At 44.8% G+C, this 17,628-nt stretch overlaps 1 protein-coding gene across 2 annotated transcripts in view; it reads right to left on the bottom strand.

The window, feature by feature from the left end:
• Nucleotides 1–13,421, bottom strand: part of Cd80 (CD80 molecule) — a 36,397-nt gene extending 22,976 nt beyond the window's left edge. Inside the window, exons 1-2 of one of the 2 annotated variants that reach the window (XM_031363863.1) lie at nucleotides 13,253–13,421; nucleotides 11,791–13,153 (exon numbers count right to left, since the gene is read on the bottom strand). In XM_031363863.1, coding sequence (XP_031219723.1) covers nucleotides 11,791–11,896 — 106 coding nt within the window. In that variant the 5' untranslated portion in view covers nucleotides 11,897–13,153; nucleotides 13,253–13,421. The remainder of the gene's footprint in view (nucleotides 1–11,790; nucleotides 13,154–13,252) is intronic. The other variant, XM_031363864.1, reaches the window with a different exon arrangement.
• Nucleotides 13,422–17,628: the final 4,207 nt, after the last annotated feature.

The following is a 17,628-nucleotide window of genomic DNA, read 5'->3' as shown; positions in this document are numbered from 1 at the left end:
TGTCTCTCTCTCTCTCTCTCTCTCTCTCTCTCTCTCTCTCTCTCCTCCTCTTCTCTTCTTCTCTTGCTCCCCTCTCTCCTCACATGGTCCTGGTCTGTTCTGCTGACCATGTTTAGTCTGCTACTTTCTGGACTCTTCCAAATGCCTCTGGCTGTGCTCTCCCTCATATCTACAATAAAAACCTTCTTCTCAACCCTATTTGGAGCAGCCATGTCCTCATTCTCATTCAGCCAGCCTTTGGCATGCCTGTGGGATGAAACCCTGGTTTCATCGAGGCAGGAAAATGTACCCATTGTGGATGGCACTATTTCTTTCTTTCTTTTTTTTAAAAAAAAGATTTATTTATTATTATATGTAAGTACACTGCAGCTGTCCTCAGACATACCAGAAGAGGGCATCAGGTCTCATTGCAGATGGTTGTGAGAGTGACACCATTTCTTAAGCTGGGCCTTAGATATAGAGGGGGAAAGAAAGCTCGTCCCAGGGATCCCCATTGTTTCTCTTGTTTCATGTCCCAGCTGCAGTGACTTCCCTGCCATGAGGGATCATACCTGGCAACTGGGGCAGAACAAACCCTTTCTTCCCTAAGTTATTTTTTAAAGACTTATTTTATTTATTTTATGTGTATGAGTACATGAGTATACTGTAGTTGTACAGGTGGCCGTGAGCTATCGTGTGTTGCTGCTGGGAATTGAACTCAGGACCTCTGCCTGCCCCGCTCACCCCCACCCGGCTCACTCACTCAGCCCCCACTCACTCGCTCAGGCCCAGCTTGCTCCGGCCATAATTCACTGTAGCTGTCTTCAGACACACCAGAAGAGGGCGTCCGATCTCATTATGGGTGGTTGTGAGCCACCATGTGGTTTACTGGATCCGAACTCAAAACCTTCGGAAGAGCAGTCAGTGCTCTTACCCGCTGAGCCATCTCACTGAGCCATCTCGCCAGCCCCACCTAAGTTACTTTTGTATGACCATTTTATTACTAGTGACAAGAAAGAAATCCAAGGTAACTGATTGTCCAGTTGTAGGATTCAGTCCCAGAATAACTAAGTCAACACTGCATTGCTCCATCTGGCCCCACCATTAAGCTCTTCCACTAAAGAGAGGGTCAGTAGGTAAAGGCAACTGCTAACAAACGTGACATCCTGAGTTTGTCCTTGGAAGGAGAGAACCAGCACTAGCCAGTTGCCCTTTGACCTCTCCACATGGACCATTCATGCGCATACAAATAAATAAGAAGTAAAAAGAAAGGGCCCTAGGGCTGCAATGCCAACACTTGGGAGATAGAAGAAGGAAGACCAGGAGTTCAAAGTTATCTTTAACTACACAAAGAGTTACAGGCCAACTGTAACTACACTCCAAAAGACCGTGTCTCTAATGATCAAAACTAAACAAACATCAAAACAGAAAAGAAAGAGGCCCTTTCTTTCCAGGCTTGGCCTGACCTCATGGTTTCAGGCTGGAACCACTCACAAGGATGCAGCTTACACCTGTGGGCTATGCCTGCCCTCTTAGCTAACTGATGGTCCCTCTATCCTGTCTTTCTCTCAGCTGTCTGTCATCTGTACCACTAGTGATCCTACAGCTTGGATCTGCCAAGTGGGTCCCATTTTAAAACTTGGTCCCTGGTACTGCAGAGATGGCTCAGTGGTTAAGAGCAATGGTTGTTCTTCCAGAGGGCTTCTCTCCAATTCCCAGTTCTTACAAAATGGGTCATAACCACCTGTGACTCCAGTTCCAGGGAGGCCTGGCACCTTCTGGCTTTTGCAGGTACTAGGCACACACATGGTACACACATATACGTGTATACAAAAACACATACATATAAAATAGAAAATTAAAAAAAAAATCAGGCATGTTTCTTCATCAATATACCCCTGGGAAACCAACATTTTATATTTAAACCCCAACTCATTAGCTCCTAGCATATATCAGTACCACAAAATTCCTCATCTGACTAGACCTCTGGTCTGTAGCTTAGACCAGACCAGGCCTCTATGGTCATAGACGCTGTGGTCAGCGTCCCTCTAAGGCCCAAGGTCTCAGGCCTCTGCCCAGTGCTCTCATCTGCACGTAGTTTGCCTCGTATCCTGAGAGTCACAAAGATGCCCTTGGGGAACACCCACATGTGAAGCCTCATTTCCAGGCCCTCTGGCTCTTGAAAAGCAAGATCTGGGGCAATGGCAATTTCCTACCATGCCAGTCAACCAGGAAAGTATTTGTGTTCTATATAGAGGCAGCTGAGCTCTCAGGCTGCCCTATAGGCGACTCAGCTGAGAGTCAGCAGTTCCTACTCAGGTCACAACTGACAGAAGTAGAAAGACAAGCCTGGAGAGGGCTTTGAGAGCTATAAGATCAGGCTACGATGGAGACACATTTAGGGATATGGGAAAGCTAAAAGATGTAAAACAGAGCATAGAGTTTTTTCTTTTTCTTTTTTTTTCTTTTCGAGACAGGGTTTTTCTGTGTAGCCCTGGCTGTCCTGGAACTCACTCTGTAGACCAGGCTGGCCTTGAACTCAGAAATCCACCTGCCTCTGCCTCCCAAGTGCTGGGATTAAAGGCGTGAGCCACCACTACCTGGCTAAAACAGCTCATTTCTTTGGGCCCCAAATAATGGACTATCCCCTCCTCAGACTTGCTTGCGCCCATCCCATAGTATGCAATATTTCCGGCAGATTTTGACACCCAATGACACGAGAGAAAACATGAGCAAAAGCAAAACTGCATCCTTCCTGAGCGGGTTTGTGCACTCACATGGAGATAAGTATGGATCATCTTTCTAAAGGCCATGCCGCCTCCCCAGTGGCCCGCTCCCCATTTCTGTCTGAGCCCCCACCCATCACGTCCTGATGCTGAGAAAGAACCAGACTGAAAAGAGGAATCAAAACTTTCCTGTATGACCTGGAAATTCCCACAGGAACTAGGCTTCCACTCTCAAGCCTGAGTGATGAGAAAAATGTGTCAGGCTTTTGTCTGTCGGTAACTCTGGAGGGGAGCCAGGTTCCTGAAACTGTATAGATCTCTGAGTTGGTTAGGTATACCACTTGTCACTCCAACACCCCAGACAAAGCAGGAGTGAGTCCTCAAATGGGACACCATACTTAATTCTCCTCATCATGCCCAGGATATGAGAGAAGCCAGCATCATCCTCAAGGATGGTTCTAACTCACGCTGATCCAAGGTCCTAATACATCATTAGGTGGCTCACAACCATCCTGACTCCCTCTTCTGGTGTGTCTATATAATAATAAAATAAAAAATAAAAAAATAAAATAAAATAAAAAGAAAATGCTGTCTTTAATAAATAAATAAATAAATAAATAAATAAAAAGAAAGAAAGAAAGTGTTAGGACACACAGGGATATACAACATAGCTCATCTCAAAAAAACCGAAACCAAACCAAAAAGATTGAAGACAGACACATCAAGGACAGAGCTATAGAGTGGCTAGACAGATGGAGTTAGGAGGAGCTGTTGAGAGAGAGAACGAGAGAGAGAGAGAGAGAGAGAGAGAGAGACAGACAGACAGACAGACAGACAGACAGACAGAGACAGAGAGAGACAGAGAGACAGAGAGACAGAGAGAGACAGAGAGAGGCAGAGAGAGGCAGAGAGACAGAGAAGGTTTTTCTGAGTAGAGAACACCAGCCCACACTGATAAGAACCCTGAACCATGTTGGTGGACCTCTAGGTCCATATGAGAAGCTTTGCCTTTTTTTGTTCATTGCCACATCTGCAGTATTGAGAACAGGGCCTAGCCTAGAAGGTATGAAGTGAATAGTTGCTGAATGCATAGCTAAGTATTAGGACCTTGGATCAGCGTGAGTTAGAACCATAACTCTGACGAACTGGAGAATGCTCCTGGGCCTCAGGTTCAGCAGAGTGTGTGTGCTATCATCCCTACTGGACAAAACTACTGCAGCAATCCTGGGAAGAAGGCAAGGACCTTTGTTAGCTGTGACACTACATGATTTTTTTAAACACATATTTTTACATTTCATTTTATTATTTATTTATGTGTGTGAATGGGTGGATGGATACATGCCACGGGTGTAGAGGTCAGAGGTCACATCTCAGTCCTTCACCATGGACTATGAGGCTTAATCAGGTCATCAGGGCTGCACATCAAGTGTTTGCCTCCAGGGTCATGTCCCAGGCCCTAATACAGGTTTTTGATAGGGCTCTTCTGGCCATGTACCAGCATGCTGCTCTGCTGAGCCACACCCAAAATGGAACTGTAGAAACTGTCTGACCTGTGGTCTGAATGGAAGGCCCACAGCTGGCTTGGGATGCACATCAGTCCCTTCTAGTCAGCAGCTGGATGGAGCCAAGGCCATGAGAAGAAATGGACAGAAGCTGGAGGCAGCTTACACTTAATGAACTTGTGTACAGTGTTCCTCTGGGTGGCAAACAGGGGACACTAAGCAGTTAGCCTCAGTCCCTGCCTCTCCTGATCCCCTTTCCATCTTCCTCCCTTACCAACTTAACTCCCAACCACAAGCCCCTAGGAGAGGATGCTCTAGCCAGCAGACCTAAAGACAAACCACACATCTTTTAAGAACTCAGTTCACAGCAGTGTATTATTAGTCCTGAAGACAAATGGTGTTTGAATACATATGCCAACACAGATAAACCCTGAAAACAATGTTGAAGGAAAGAAGCCAGAGACACACGCAACACCATAGGATGCATGCGTCCACTGTAAGAAATGCCCAGAATGGGCATGGTCCTAGGGAGGGGAAGTAGAGCCGTGCTTACTAGGAGGTGAGACAGGATGTCATGGAAGAATGGCAGCTGAACGGTTCTAAGTATGAGGTCATGAAAATACTCTGAAGCTAGAGTAGTTATGGCTCCATCAACAGCATGGGACATGAAATCCTGTGAACGGTTCACTTTAAAATGGTGGATTCTAAAGCCTTTTGGATAACTTAAGCTTTTCTTTGTTTGTTTGTTTGGTTTTTTTGTTTGTTTGTTGTGTTATGATTGGCTTACAGCACAGAGGCTATGTAGGTTTTTCTTTTTAAGAGTGCCATCAGCTGGGCTGGCGAGATGGCTCAGCAGGTAAGAGCACTGACTGCTCTTCCGAAGGTCCTGAGTTCAGATCCCAGCAACCACATCATGGCTCACAACCACCTGTAATGAGATCTGACACCTTCTTCTGGTGCTGTCTGAAGACAGCTACAGTGAATTACGTCGGAGCGAGCAGGGCTGGAGCGAGCGGGCCGACAGACGTCCTGAGTTCAACTCCCAGAAGCCACACATAGGATAGCTCATGGCCATCTATACAGCTACAGTGTACTCATACCCATAAAATAAATAAAATAAATCTTAAAAAAAAAAAAAAAAAGAGTGCCATCAGCCAGCCACGGTGGTGCACGCCTTTAACCCAGTACCACTTGGGAGGCAGAGGCAAGTAGATCTCTATGAGATCTTTACAACCTATTTGTTGCAGGAAATATTTTTAAAAAAAGAACTGCACGTTCCTGCACATGCACAGGCAACTCCCGGCCCCACTGCTGTCTCTAACTACCAACTCTCTTTCAGGGCCAGAGCTCCCAAGTTCTCTTCACTACTGTAACGTGCATCCACCCACGGTCAGCCACCCACGATCAGCCACCCACAGTCAGCCACCCATGGTCAGCCACCCACGGTCAGCGAACACAACACCCGTTTACCTGGTAGAATCAAAACTCCTAAAGCATATAATTAACCAATCAGATTTATGTATCAATAAAAATCACAATTTACAAGATGCCAATACAATAATTTCTGAACCAATTGATAATGATAAAAGCTTTATCCCAATTATTAACCTTATGATATCATAACTACCTGTGGCTTGTTAAAGCCACACTGGTTCATGTCTTCCCTCTCTCTGCCACACTCTCTGTTTCTGCAACTCTTAGCTCCGCTTCCCTTTTCCTGTCTAATCATAGGCCTCCTGCTGCCCTAATGTAATTGGAAAAGGAAAATCCTGCAAAACCTATTGGGTTCTAGGCCAGCCATAGTGAGACACTGTCTCAAAAAAAAAAAAAAAAAAAAAAAAAAAAAAAAAAAAAAAAAAAAAAAAAAAAAAAAGCCTCAAACCTAAACCAAAGAATGCTATCAATGTACACACTTTTATATTTTTCAGAAAAGAGTGTTTTAGATGAAAGTAAGAAAATAAAATTAAAAGATGAATTTTATCATATTGTAGGACAATTGGAAGATATAAAAATAGTAGAATAAAGCCAACTGAGAAGGCTCAGTGGGTAAAGGCACTCGATGATAAACCCAATAACCTGAATTCTATCCCAGGACCCACATGATAGAGAAAAAAATCAATTCCTTTGGACTCCACATGTGAACTGTGGCACGCGCCTACACACACACACACATACACACACACACACACACACTCATTCCCCTCCACACAGGACTGATGTACCTCTCTAGAGTCTAACTACAGAAGTAGATGAAGAGGCTGCCTTGGCAGCCAAGCCAAGAGCCTTAGCGCTGGATTACTATGTCTCCTAATAGAAAAGGAAACAAGCTGGGCACAGCATCTTAAATCCACCAGGTGAGGTTTTAAGCTGGTGGTTGAGTACTTGCCAAACCCTGGGTTTGATCCTCAGCCCTGGAAACAAAACAAAACAACTCAAAAGATGTGAGACACAACACATAAAGGTGCTTGTTAAATAAGCATTTTGCTAGGCTAGAAAAAAAAAATTGAATTAAATTTGGAAAGAGTAGAAGAGGACAAACCAAACCAACAAAAAAAAAAAAAAAAAAAAAAAAAAAAAAAAAAAAAAAGAAAAAGAAAAAAAGAAAAAAAAAAGCACTTCCCATCGTCCTAAGACCTGGAGACACTAATGCTAATATTTGGGTCTACAGCCATACCACACCAAGATCAGATCAGATCTCATCTTTTCTATGAAAGCAATATTATGGGGCACTTCTAAGCTTCTCATTAAGTGAATACCATGGGCCTGAGGTTAGTCCTGTGCAGGGTGGAGCACAGGGCAGATTTGGGTTGGCATACTAGCTGTTGGAAGATTTCAGTCTTGGTTCCCCGGGTTTCTCTCCACTTTACATACAGCCCTTATATTCTGAAGAAATCAGATCTTTTACATTTTTTTTTCTCTTAAATTCTAAGTTGGTAAGAAGGCTAAAAGATTTGGACCACTATTATCAGGGTCATGATGCCAGAGGTTATAACTCATGAGATGTGTTGGCTGGTCCTATTTGTGTGCGGATGGGTGAGAGGTTACTGTTGACACTTTGAGGATATTTGCTTTTTCTCTACCTCAGAGTCCCTAATGCATCAGTGGCTGGCTTCTGCAGGAAGCTTCTTCCCAAGCCTTAGAGCTGAGCCATTCTTTAAGGATCCTAAGCCCTGAAGGAAAGACTACCCACTTATGCTCTTCTGAAGGTTGCTCCTAGCCACCAGCTTCTGGCATACAGTCGCGTGTTCCTACCTCAGTAGACCGTGTTTGAAACCTGATGGCAGAGAGGATATGTCTGAGTCCTCTCTTGGGAAGAAAAGAGGCCAACTTGCCCTGGGTGCTGATGGCTGGAGAGTAATAGGAGAGAGGGGACCATGCCACCAGGGTGTGGCTTCCTGACCCAGAGCAGGATTGAAGGAATGCTACATCCCCCATCCCCCAAATCCAAAACAGTCCTGTCTTATCTTACTTTACCGTACTTGATCTTGACCCCCCAGGCACCACAGGCCACTCACATCCTTACCAAAACCTGCCCAGTCCTGAGCAGCTTCATATTGCATATCCTTAGTCCATCTGCTTCCCTCCAACACCTTTCTTTTCATCAGAACCATCACATCCCCCTATACATTGGCCCCAGAAACAGCCTTCTGTTAGATTTTGCATAATTACAGTGGGTGTTCTACAAGCCATTCCTCATGCTTCGGCAACTCAAAAGATTTGTGTGTGTTTCTCAGTCCAAGGATTGAACACAGAGCTTCGTGCATGCTAGGCCAGCATCCATCATTGAGTTATATCTTCAGTCCCCCCACCCTCCTCCCTTTTTTTCCAAGATAAGAACTCACGTAGGCCAGGCTGGTCTCAAACTCGCTATGCCGTAGAAAATGACTCTGAATTTCTCATCTTCCTGCCTATACCTCCAAAGTGATGAGATTACAGGCATGTGCCATCATGCCCTATTTTTACCTTACTAGAGATGAAGCTCAGAGCCTCATGTATGCTGGGCGAGTACTCTACCCGCCAGGCTATATTCCAGCCCATGCTTTTTATTTTAAAATAAAATAAAGGTCCATGCTAGCCTTGAGTTCACCCTATAACCCAGGAGGTCTTGATGTTTTGATCCTCCTGCTCAACCTCCAGAGTAGCAGAGAGTACAGACCTGTGCTAACACATCTGGCTCCACATTTCCTGTTTTTCTTTAAACCTCCTTTGCATACAGACCTAATACTCAAATAAGACTGTATAGTTCCACCGGCACACGCCTTTAATCCCAGCACTTGGGAGGCAGAGGTAGGTGAATTTCTGAGTTCGAGGTCAGCCTGGTCTACAGAGTGAGTTCCAGGACAGCCAGGGCTACACAGAGAAACCCTGTCTTGGGGGGTGGGGTGGGAGACTGTATAGTTCTCCAGCCTCAGCATCACCTGCATGCTTCCTAGAAACACTAAAGCTCAAACCCCAATCCAAACCCACCTAAGTGGAAGCAGCATCTAATGGAAAGGTTTTTTGTTTTTGTTTTGTTTTGTTTTGTTTTGTTTTTTCGAGACAGGGTTTCTCTGTGTAGTCCTGGCTGTCCTGGAACTCACTCTGTAGACCAGGCTGACCTCGAACTCAGAAATCCACCTGCCTGTGCCTCCCAAGTGCTGGGATTAAAGGCATGTGCCACCACTGCCCGACCTTAATGGAAAGTTTTTTAAGCTGGACATGGTAGCTCAGAGACGTAAGCCTTGCTACTCTGGAGGCTGAGGGGGGAGTTTGAGGCAAGACTGGGCTACATACTGAATTCTAGGCCAGCCTGGACAACAGAGTGAGATCCTGACTCTGAAAAAGAAAACAAAATATTTCAAAAGTATTTGTCAGGGCAGTTTTAGGTTCCCAGCAGAATTGGGCAGACAAGCATGAAGGATTCTCACAAGCCAATCCTGTCCTGTCCTTCCAGATTCCTCTGTCCTCAGCAGCGACCCATGCCACAGTGACACATTTGTTACAGTCCATGAACCTTCTCTGACACATCATTATCTGCCAAAGTCATGATTTAGCGTTCCCTCTAGGAGGTGTGCTTTATACATATTTGAAACACCTATGAGTAATAGATACATCGTTACAGCACTGTGCAAAATGATTTCACTTCTCTAAAAAAAAATCCCCTGTATTGGAGACTGTCTAAAACCCCCAGGTGTTAGATACGAATAATGTATAGACAGTGCCACCCCCACCTCCCTCTAAAATCTTCCCACCCCTCCCCCAGTACAATTTGAATAACATTCAGATTCCCAATGGTGACCTAAAAGCCCCATCCTGATTCAGCCACCACTGGAAATAGCACCTTTGAATAATACCTTCTCTTCAAAATTCTCATCTCTGCAGAGGTCACATATTTAATGCTATGGTTATGAGATTTCTTGTCTTCTTCCTTCCAGGGACTAAGAATTACATGAAGGAAAGAACTCATAATTTATTCCCAGGACCAATAAACACATCTTTGTACCCAGAAACTGCCTGCTATGTGTTAAATTCAATGCTCACAAAGAACAAGCCGTTACAGCTTCGCTGTAGCCCGATTGGCAAAGTACTTGTGCAGAATGCAAGAAGCCCTTGGGTTTGATCTCTAATGCTGCATAAACTGGGCATGGTGGTAGATGTCTGGAATCCTAGTACTTAGGAGGTGGAGGCAGGAGGATCAAAAGTTCAATATCATCCTCTGTTACCTATTGAGTAAGTGGCCAGCCTAGGCTACATGAGACCCTGTCTAAAATTGGGGGAGGGGATACTTGTGCTGGCATTTGCCACTTTGATACCCTGCCCAGAATCCTCCATTGCTATCTGCCTCCATCAGGTCTCCCTCCAGCCTCCCTGCACCCTCCTTTCTCGGATCCCAAGTGGAGGTAATCAGGACCTCCTTATTTCCGTATTTCTTGAGGGGTTAGTTCCAGGACTTAACATATGCAAACTTGTTTGAGGATGCAAATCTCAGGCTCAACTAACCTCTGAGGCAAGGTGGACATTCAAAACTAAGACTTTCATGGACTATTTTTTGACTCACAGCAATAGGAACTGGACATAGCCATAGCACATAGTGCTTTCCTGATGGCTAAAATGCATCATTTTTGCTTAATTCTGACCAATTTTTCTGGTATAATTGCTGAGCCTTGGTTTAAATTTTGCCAGTTTTTCCCTCACTTTTTGAAAGTTTTCCACAGCACCCACCCATCCACTTCCAACCCCACTTCTGGGTTTATGTAGTTTCTCCTGAAGACTTGTTTGGGAGTGCTCCCCTAATTTCCAGAAAAAGATTGTAACTATGTAATTATTGGACATTTTTGACTATGTCTAGAACCTGATATGTGAATGAGGACTTAAGTCACGGTACTCTGGGTTCTGCAACTAAGTTTCTCGACTTGGAACAGAAAATTAAAAACTGCCACTATTTGTAGCCAGTGGTCTATGCATCCTTCATCCTCCTCCCTGCCCTCTCCTGTCTCTCACACTTTTAGATATTCAGGGCAGGGTTTTGGGTGAGCTGTTACAGCAGGGCCTCGGACAGTCCGGTTTCTGCATACCCTGTGACACTCCAGCTTCCTCCTTGTTTCTGAGAAACCAGTTTATACGCTACTCCTTAGAAAGCAGATCTTTTGTTTTCTAAGCTTAAAAAGTCACATGTGTCAGTTACCCCATTTAAAAAAAAAAACCAGTCATGTAGGACGTGGTGGTCCAAGTACACACAGCACGACCTGCACAGATCTCCCATGACCTCTGGATAATGCTGGGAGTCTAGCTTCTGTACAACCACCTTCATAGAAATGCACTGAAGAACACCATAGGAAACACACAGCCAGTTAGAAATAACTTAAAGGCTAATTGTGTGCTACATCTTGGCTGTTGGATGCCAGTGTTGAAAGGAAGCAAAGCTGAAGAAGAAATATTTAGAGAAAGATTTCACACTAAGAAGTGTCTCAACTTGCCACCCTGCCCCAAAGGAAAAGATCGTCATTATCTTAGAGGTAGCTCACAAGTTGTATTATAGAAACAAACTTTGGAAACCAGTCTCCCAGACCAATGTTGTTGGCACATAACAAGATGTAGATGAACATCTAAAAATCGATGGAGGAGGCCACAGCTTTAAGCTGCTTGTTAGTTTATGTGCTGTTGAAATGACAATGTCCCCAACACTATGGTAGAGTTGAAGTTCTTGCTTTAACTTGTGTGTGACTCTATGTGTCCTTTAACCTCTTCGAACCAGAACTTTCTTTTTTTGTTGTTTTTTTTTTTGAGACAGGGTTTCTCTGTGTAGCTCTGGCTGTCCTGGAGCTCACTCTGTAGACCAGGCTGGGCTCGAACTCAGAAATCAGCCTGTCTCTGCCTCCCAAGTGCTGGGATTAAAGGCGTGTGCCACCACCGCCCGGCGAACCAGAACTTTCATAGCTTTAAAGTAGTCTGGGGATACTCCGAAGGGCCCTCCAATTCACAAAGGGAGCAGGGGAGAGTCACAAAGAGAACCGAGAGATACGGCACAGACGGCATGGCATAGACTGCATCGTCTTCCTCAAAACCCCGAGCTTAAGTCAAGTTCCTGAAAGTTCTTTCCTTACCTGAAGTCATTTGAGAACGATGAAGCAGCACAAAGAGATGAATGAACTTGAGCCATGGAAACCGGAGGAGTGGTGTATCCTGCATCAGCTGACAACTGCGAGCCATAGCTTCAGATGCTTTGGATAGATGGGGAAAGCCAGGAATCTAGAGCCAAGGGAGCTCAGGCACTTCCTAGGCTCACCAAAATCAAGAAACAGAGCCGCAGAGAAGCCTGGATGGCATACACCCAGCAGATGCTAAAGACGGTCCTATCAGTCCACAGAGATAGAACAGAGTCTTTGAAGGTTGAGTTTCACAATCCGAAAAAGAAACCAGTAAGAGTCTGTTGAGTCGCTTGCTGTGAGTTAAAAACTCCCCAGTGGCTCCGGCTAAGATGAGTGAGAGTTCTGAATCAGGGTGTGGCCATGAGGGCAACTCAAAGGTCTTCAGCAGTCTAGGGGAGGTGACTTGTCCAGGCCTGATCTGAGCACCAGCCACAGCTGGGTGAAAGGATTCTGCGCTTGGGGGGTGTGGCTAACATTACAACCCAGTGAGATGAGTCCCCTTCCCCCATTTCACATACAACAGCAAAAAGCAGAGAATCTTCACTAGCGGCCAGACCAAGAAAGCTTAAATTCCATTCTGGACACAGGCAGTGACACAGAGTGACTGGCAAAAGTATATTTGCCCAAGGCAATGCTTTAGTTAGGAAATGGTTTCTTTATATCTTAAAACAGGAAACCAAGAATCTTAAACTCAGCAAGTCCCACATGGACATCAAGCAACAGAGAAGTCTGCAAGTAAAAGGGAAGGGAAGAGGAGACACATTGCAAGCCCCACTTATTTAGACTATGGAGTATTATGTGAGGAGGCTTGTTTATCTTGTCTTATTTCTTCCAGTAAGTATTAAAATTGAGAAATGAAAATGAAGGACGTCATGCCTACAAGTGGCCTGATGTGTGGATCTCCTCTTTTGGAGCTATCCCGTAGCCAACCAGTTAGCTTGAAGAGACTTTGTCATCAGCATTTTCCTGATTAGAAAAACCTCAGCTTCGGCCTACAAAAATGTTTGCGTCTAGGAAACACAAAAAAATCCTGATGGTGTTTTTCTAACAGTGTTGGAATGCCACAGCCTTGAGAATAAGAGAGCACAGGAGACTTGCTCTGAGGGCAAGTTATGATCGTATGTATCTTTAAAAAGCAGTGAAGTTGGGGAGTTGGGGACTGAGGATGTGGCTTAGTCTGTAGAATGTTGAGTTCGATCCCCAGTGTTGTAGAAACAGTGGTGGTGCTGGAGAGGTGGGCGCAGGAGAATCAGAAGTTCCAGATCATCCTGGGTTACACTGCGAGTTTGAGGTCAGTCTGGCATATATGAGACCCTGTCTTTTAGAAAAAATGTAGATATGTATATGATAAGGCTGAAGATATCATGTTCTACTAAGGTGCCCCACAGTATGATAAATAATAAATGCATTTACTTACTTGCTGAAGAAGATTCTTTTTCTTTTGTCTTAAAAATCAAAAGATGGGGCCCATGCACATACAAGTGATCTCTTCTTGCTGCCTCTGGTTACTAAAACGGCAGGGGGCCGGAATTTCCCCTTTCCAACTTCCCTTTACTGAAGCCTCAGAGGAAGCTCCCGTGTGACTTGGCCACCAAGGATGTAATAAACTCAGACTTTGGGGGATCTAAGAAGAGGAAGCGCGAGGGGCAGCCACTAGCTTGGACTGGACAGCGGTGTGTAAGCTGTCCTGGCTCACTCATATGTAGTAGGCATTGGGGGGGGCGGTGTTTACTGTCTATTTGATCACCCTAACTCCATTTGCATCTTGTCCATCCTCAAAGAGTATGCTTCTAGCAGTCACAGTGATTGATCTGTTTCATTCACTTTACCACAGCTAGTGTAGCTGCTCAGTGTGCAAAATGGAAGCGTCAAGGGATGGAGTGAAGAAGGCTCTGGTCTCCCTCACAACTGCTATCTGCAGACAGTTTTTCCTCCTTGGGATCCTCTATATGGAATTTGGGAGGACCCAAGGGCCAGTAATCAGCCTTGCTGAACAGTGAATCTCTCTGCACATGGAGACCCGGACAGCTTCTTGCCTGAGCTTACAGTTTTCACAGTTGGCTTCTGACCCACCTGGACCACCCCTGTTGCCTTGATGTGGAATACCCTTGGAAGCTCTGCACTCAAGCATTCAGAATCTTAGTTGTGCTGGACTACCCTTGACCAAAGACGCTGAGAGTAGATAGGGTAGCAGCTTCTGCTTCTGTCTTCCAGGTGGAAGTTCTGAGAGGTCTTCTACAAGGCTCCGGAAGGCCCCGGGGGACAGAGTAACCACTGTCTTGATTATCCATCAATCTGGTGAGGCTTTTTGTGCTGGATTTCACGTCACTAATTAGCCATTCAAATGTCTATTTTTCACTGGGGTCTTTGTCTCTAGCACTGATTTGCTGGGAGCCCAGAGTAAGACAGCCCCTCAAAGTATATGAGAGACACATGGTTTTCCTTCTAAAGTAGGGGAAGTTTATAGAGGAAAAAAAAGTTCATAAAGATACCCGTGGTGCATGAGTTTGGCTACATGGAGAAATGTCTACTTTTACTAGAAAACAACATTTTCCTGACATAAAAAAAAAAACCATATAATATAAGTTGCTATATATCTTTCTGTGTGTGTGTGTGTGTATGTGTGTGTGTTACTGAAGGAACTAAAGGACTGATGGAGAATATAAGGGGGTCTGAGATCTATGGCTTCCCTAGGAGGGGAAATTATAGAAATCATACACAAAGAAGAGGTGAGGGAATAATGGCTTTGCCATGTCTAAACTGCCTGAACGCTCTCATACCAGCACCAGGAGAGCTAAAAAGGGCACAGGCTCAATTTAAAGAAGCCTTTGCCAACCAGGATATTACAACAAAACTGACAAGGGGAACACACAAATGAGTTCGGCATGGAGTTCTGTTGAATGGGCACCATGGAGGGAAGCTTCCCTCCCCTTGCTCCCACGGCAAGCTCATGCCAGCACTTGGGCAAACACTGGCTCACTGATGAGGCCCAGCAGGTTCACCTCCCAGGCGCCATGCCTGCTGGTATCTCATAAGGCATACATTGCCTTGCAGTAAGACTAGGACTAAGGTGGGGTCTTTCCACTGATACCCTGGTGAGCATCTTTTTCAGAGTGTATAGCCTTGATCATTGTAAGAAAAATCTATTTCTAGATTTTTACTTCTTTGTGTATTCTTTCCAAAAAACGTACCTGCAGTGAGAGGATTTGGGGCCGTGCCTGTATTTAAAAAGAAGCACTTATCTTTCACCCAATCAGAATCTTACTGTTGTGGAAATATTCTGGAGGCTTCTTGCTTGGGGCCTCCTGCTGGCCCTGGAAGCTGGTTGCAGGATTTCAGGTACTGGGTCACATTCGGCTGCCATGCCTCATCCCTTGCCAGATAGAACATAGATGCAAATGCCACTCCTTTTACTTCCTGCTCTCATTTTCTCGAAACGAAGGGGTAAGGAGACAATGGTCAAGCAGTAGGAAAGTCAGGGAGGGTCCTGGTGTTTTGGGGACAGATGGTACAGTCATCCCGAGCATGGGCTTTCCTAGCTGGAGAGTGCACAGTCTGTTAGAGACTTAAGAGGGTGTTTATAGCTTAGACTAGCCACTTACCCAGGAAGTACCTACTATCCTTCCTCCCTCCTCTCTCCCTTTTCCTTCCTCCTTCTCTCCCTCCCTCCCCCCTCCCTCTTTCCCATTATCCCTTCCTTTTTCCTTTTGGCCTATTTTTTCCTGAAAAGTGAACCACACAGTTTCCTCTTATCTTGTACTCACAACATATTATAAAGATGATCTTAAACAAAAGGTCATGGTTTCCAGATTAAAAGGGAAACTTAATTCTGTTCATAAAACTACAGAGAAATGTCATGACTTGAATGGGTCGTGGATTTTCCCTGCACCTTTTCCAGGGAGGACACTATTTTCAACTTTATGTACACGATTATTTGCTTTTAATAACTTTGTTGAGATTAAAGTATACTAAAAAACAGCCCAGACATGGTGGCATGTGATTTTAATCCCAGCACTTGAGAGGCAAAAGCAGGCAGATCTCTGAGTTCGAAGCCAGTCTAGTCTACAGAGTGAATTCTGGGACAACCAGAACTACAAAGAAACCTTGTCTTGAAAAACAAACAAACAAATAGACAACAGAGAGAGAAAGCACGAAAGAAAGGGGGGAGGGAGGGAAGGAGGGAGGAGATGAGAGAGAGAGAGAGAGAGAGAGAGAGAGGGAACTACACCTTTAAAATATTCAGTTGGCTACACACACAAGCCATCATTAAGGAAGATGGTGAACACCTGTATAGCACCATTAGCATTTCCTTGGGGTTTGAAATTTCCCACTCCTGCCTTCTGCTTCTCCTTGTCTTCCTCCTCTGTTGAGTTGTTTGCACATTTAGAACCATATATTAATATAATTACACAAAATGCTCTCTTCGTCTGCGATCCTAGCCCGGTATCCTAAGCATAGCTTGTGAGGAAGCATAGACACCCCCCACCCCACTCCCACACCCCAAGTATTTGAATATGGAAAGGGTTTTGGCCACTGGAAAGCTCTGCAGGAGGATGGGGTTCATACTACTACAGAACCTCAGATGGCATCTCTCCGGAGCCCCTGGCTTATTTCTTGGGGAGGGGGTGTTGATGAGGGCTCCTCAGATGGCCTGTTGATTCTTTAAAGGCACCCATCCTAAGCTTCAGGGATTCCCTTCAAGGTGCAGTTTAAGATGGAGAGCAAGACCCAGGGTGCGAGGGATTAAGACCTCCGAGGAGGAACAGGTTGGAACGACAAAGCAACTAAATGCCTCCTTCTAGAAATTTCTTTACTGCTGTGTGTGTCCAGAAGTCTTCTAGAAACAGGTGGACTGTTTCTAGTCCACTGAGGGTGGACTGACAGTGGTGGGTCCAGGTTGATCAGTGCAGGCCGTGGGGCACAGGGGGCATGGATGAAAAATAACTCGACAAAGCGCCCACTGTTCTTGTTTTTGTTCTCCCCTGAAGGCTGCGTTCTCGTGAGAGCCCCGTGGCCCTTCACTGAGTGAAGTCCCTCAGTGAGTGGCTGTGGTTGGAGCATGGAAGGCCATATGCGAGTTCGGGAAATGAAATGGGTTTGGGGAGCCAAGAGGGCTGCCCGTCCTGTGGGGGAATCCAAAGAAAGTAAGAATGCAGCAATGGAAGCCATTTGCTAGGAAGTCACCAGAGAAGATTTCAAAATGTACTGGCAGGTCTCTACCAAAGGTTGGGAAGCCCTGGCCTGTGGAGACAAGCAACAAGGACTTCCCCTGCTGTCTTTCTGTTCTGCTTCAAAGGATTAAGCTTTTCCTAACATTCAGATGCCAGTTCATCAGATGTCTCTATCACTAAGCCCCCCCATCTGTCTATTCACTGAAATTACTGCCTGTTTCTTAAAATCAGGATGCATACATTTCTAAGTTTTGCTTTTTCATATATATATATATATATATATATATATATATATATATATGAAAAAACATATATATATATGTTTTTTCGAAACAGGGTTTTTCTGTGTAGCCCTGGTTGTCCTAGAACTAGCTTTGTAGACCAGGCTAGCCTTAAATTCACAGAGACCCCCAACCTCTGCCTCCCAAGTGCTGGGATTAAAGGTATACACTACCATCACCATGCCAATATTTTTCTTTACAAGTTTTATATGGTCACAAAAGAGATGCTTAAGACTATTGGGGAGGGGGAACAAAAAATATTTTAAAAATCAGGCTATGTGCCTTTAACATAACCAGTGTTTAGCTGCAAGCCACTTTGTGATTTTTTTTTTTTTTTTTTT

Source organism: Mastomys coucha, unplaced genomic scaffold (assembly GCF_008632895.1).
Source record: "Mastomys coucha isolate ucsf_1 unplaced genomic scaffold, UCSF_Mcou_1 pScaffold12, whole genome shotgun sequence".
Classification (NCBI taxonomy): domain Eukaryota; kingdom Metazoa; phylum Chordata; class Mammalia; order Rodentia; family Muridae; genus Mastomys; species Mastomys coucha.
Note: the sequence above shows the minus strand (reverse complement) of the source record. Positions and strands in the feature narration are given on the sequence as shown.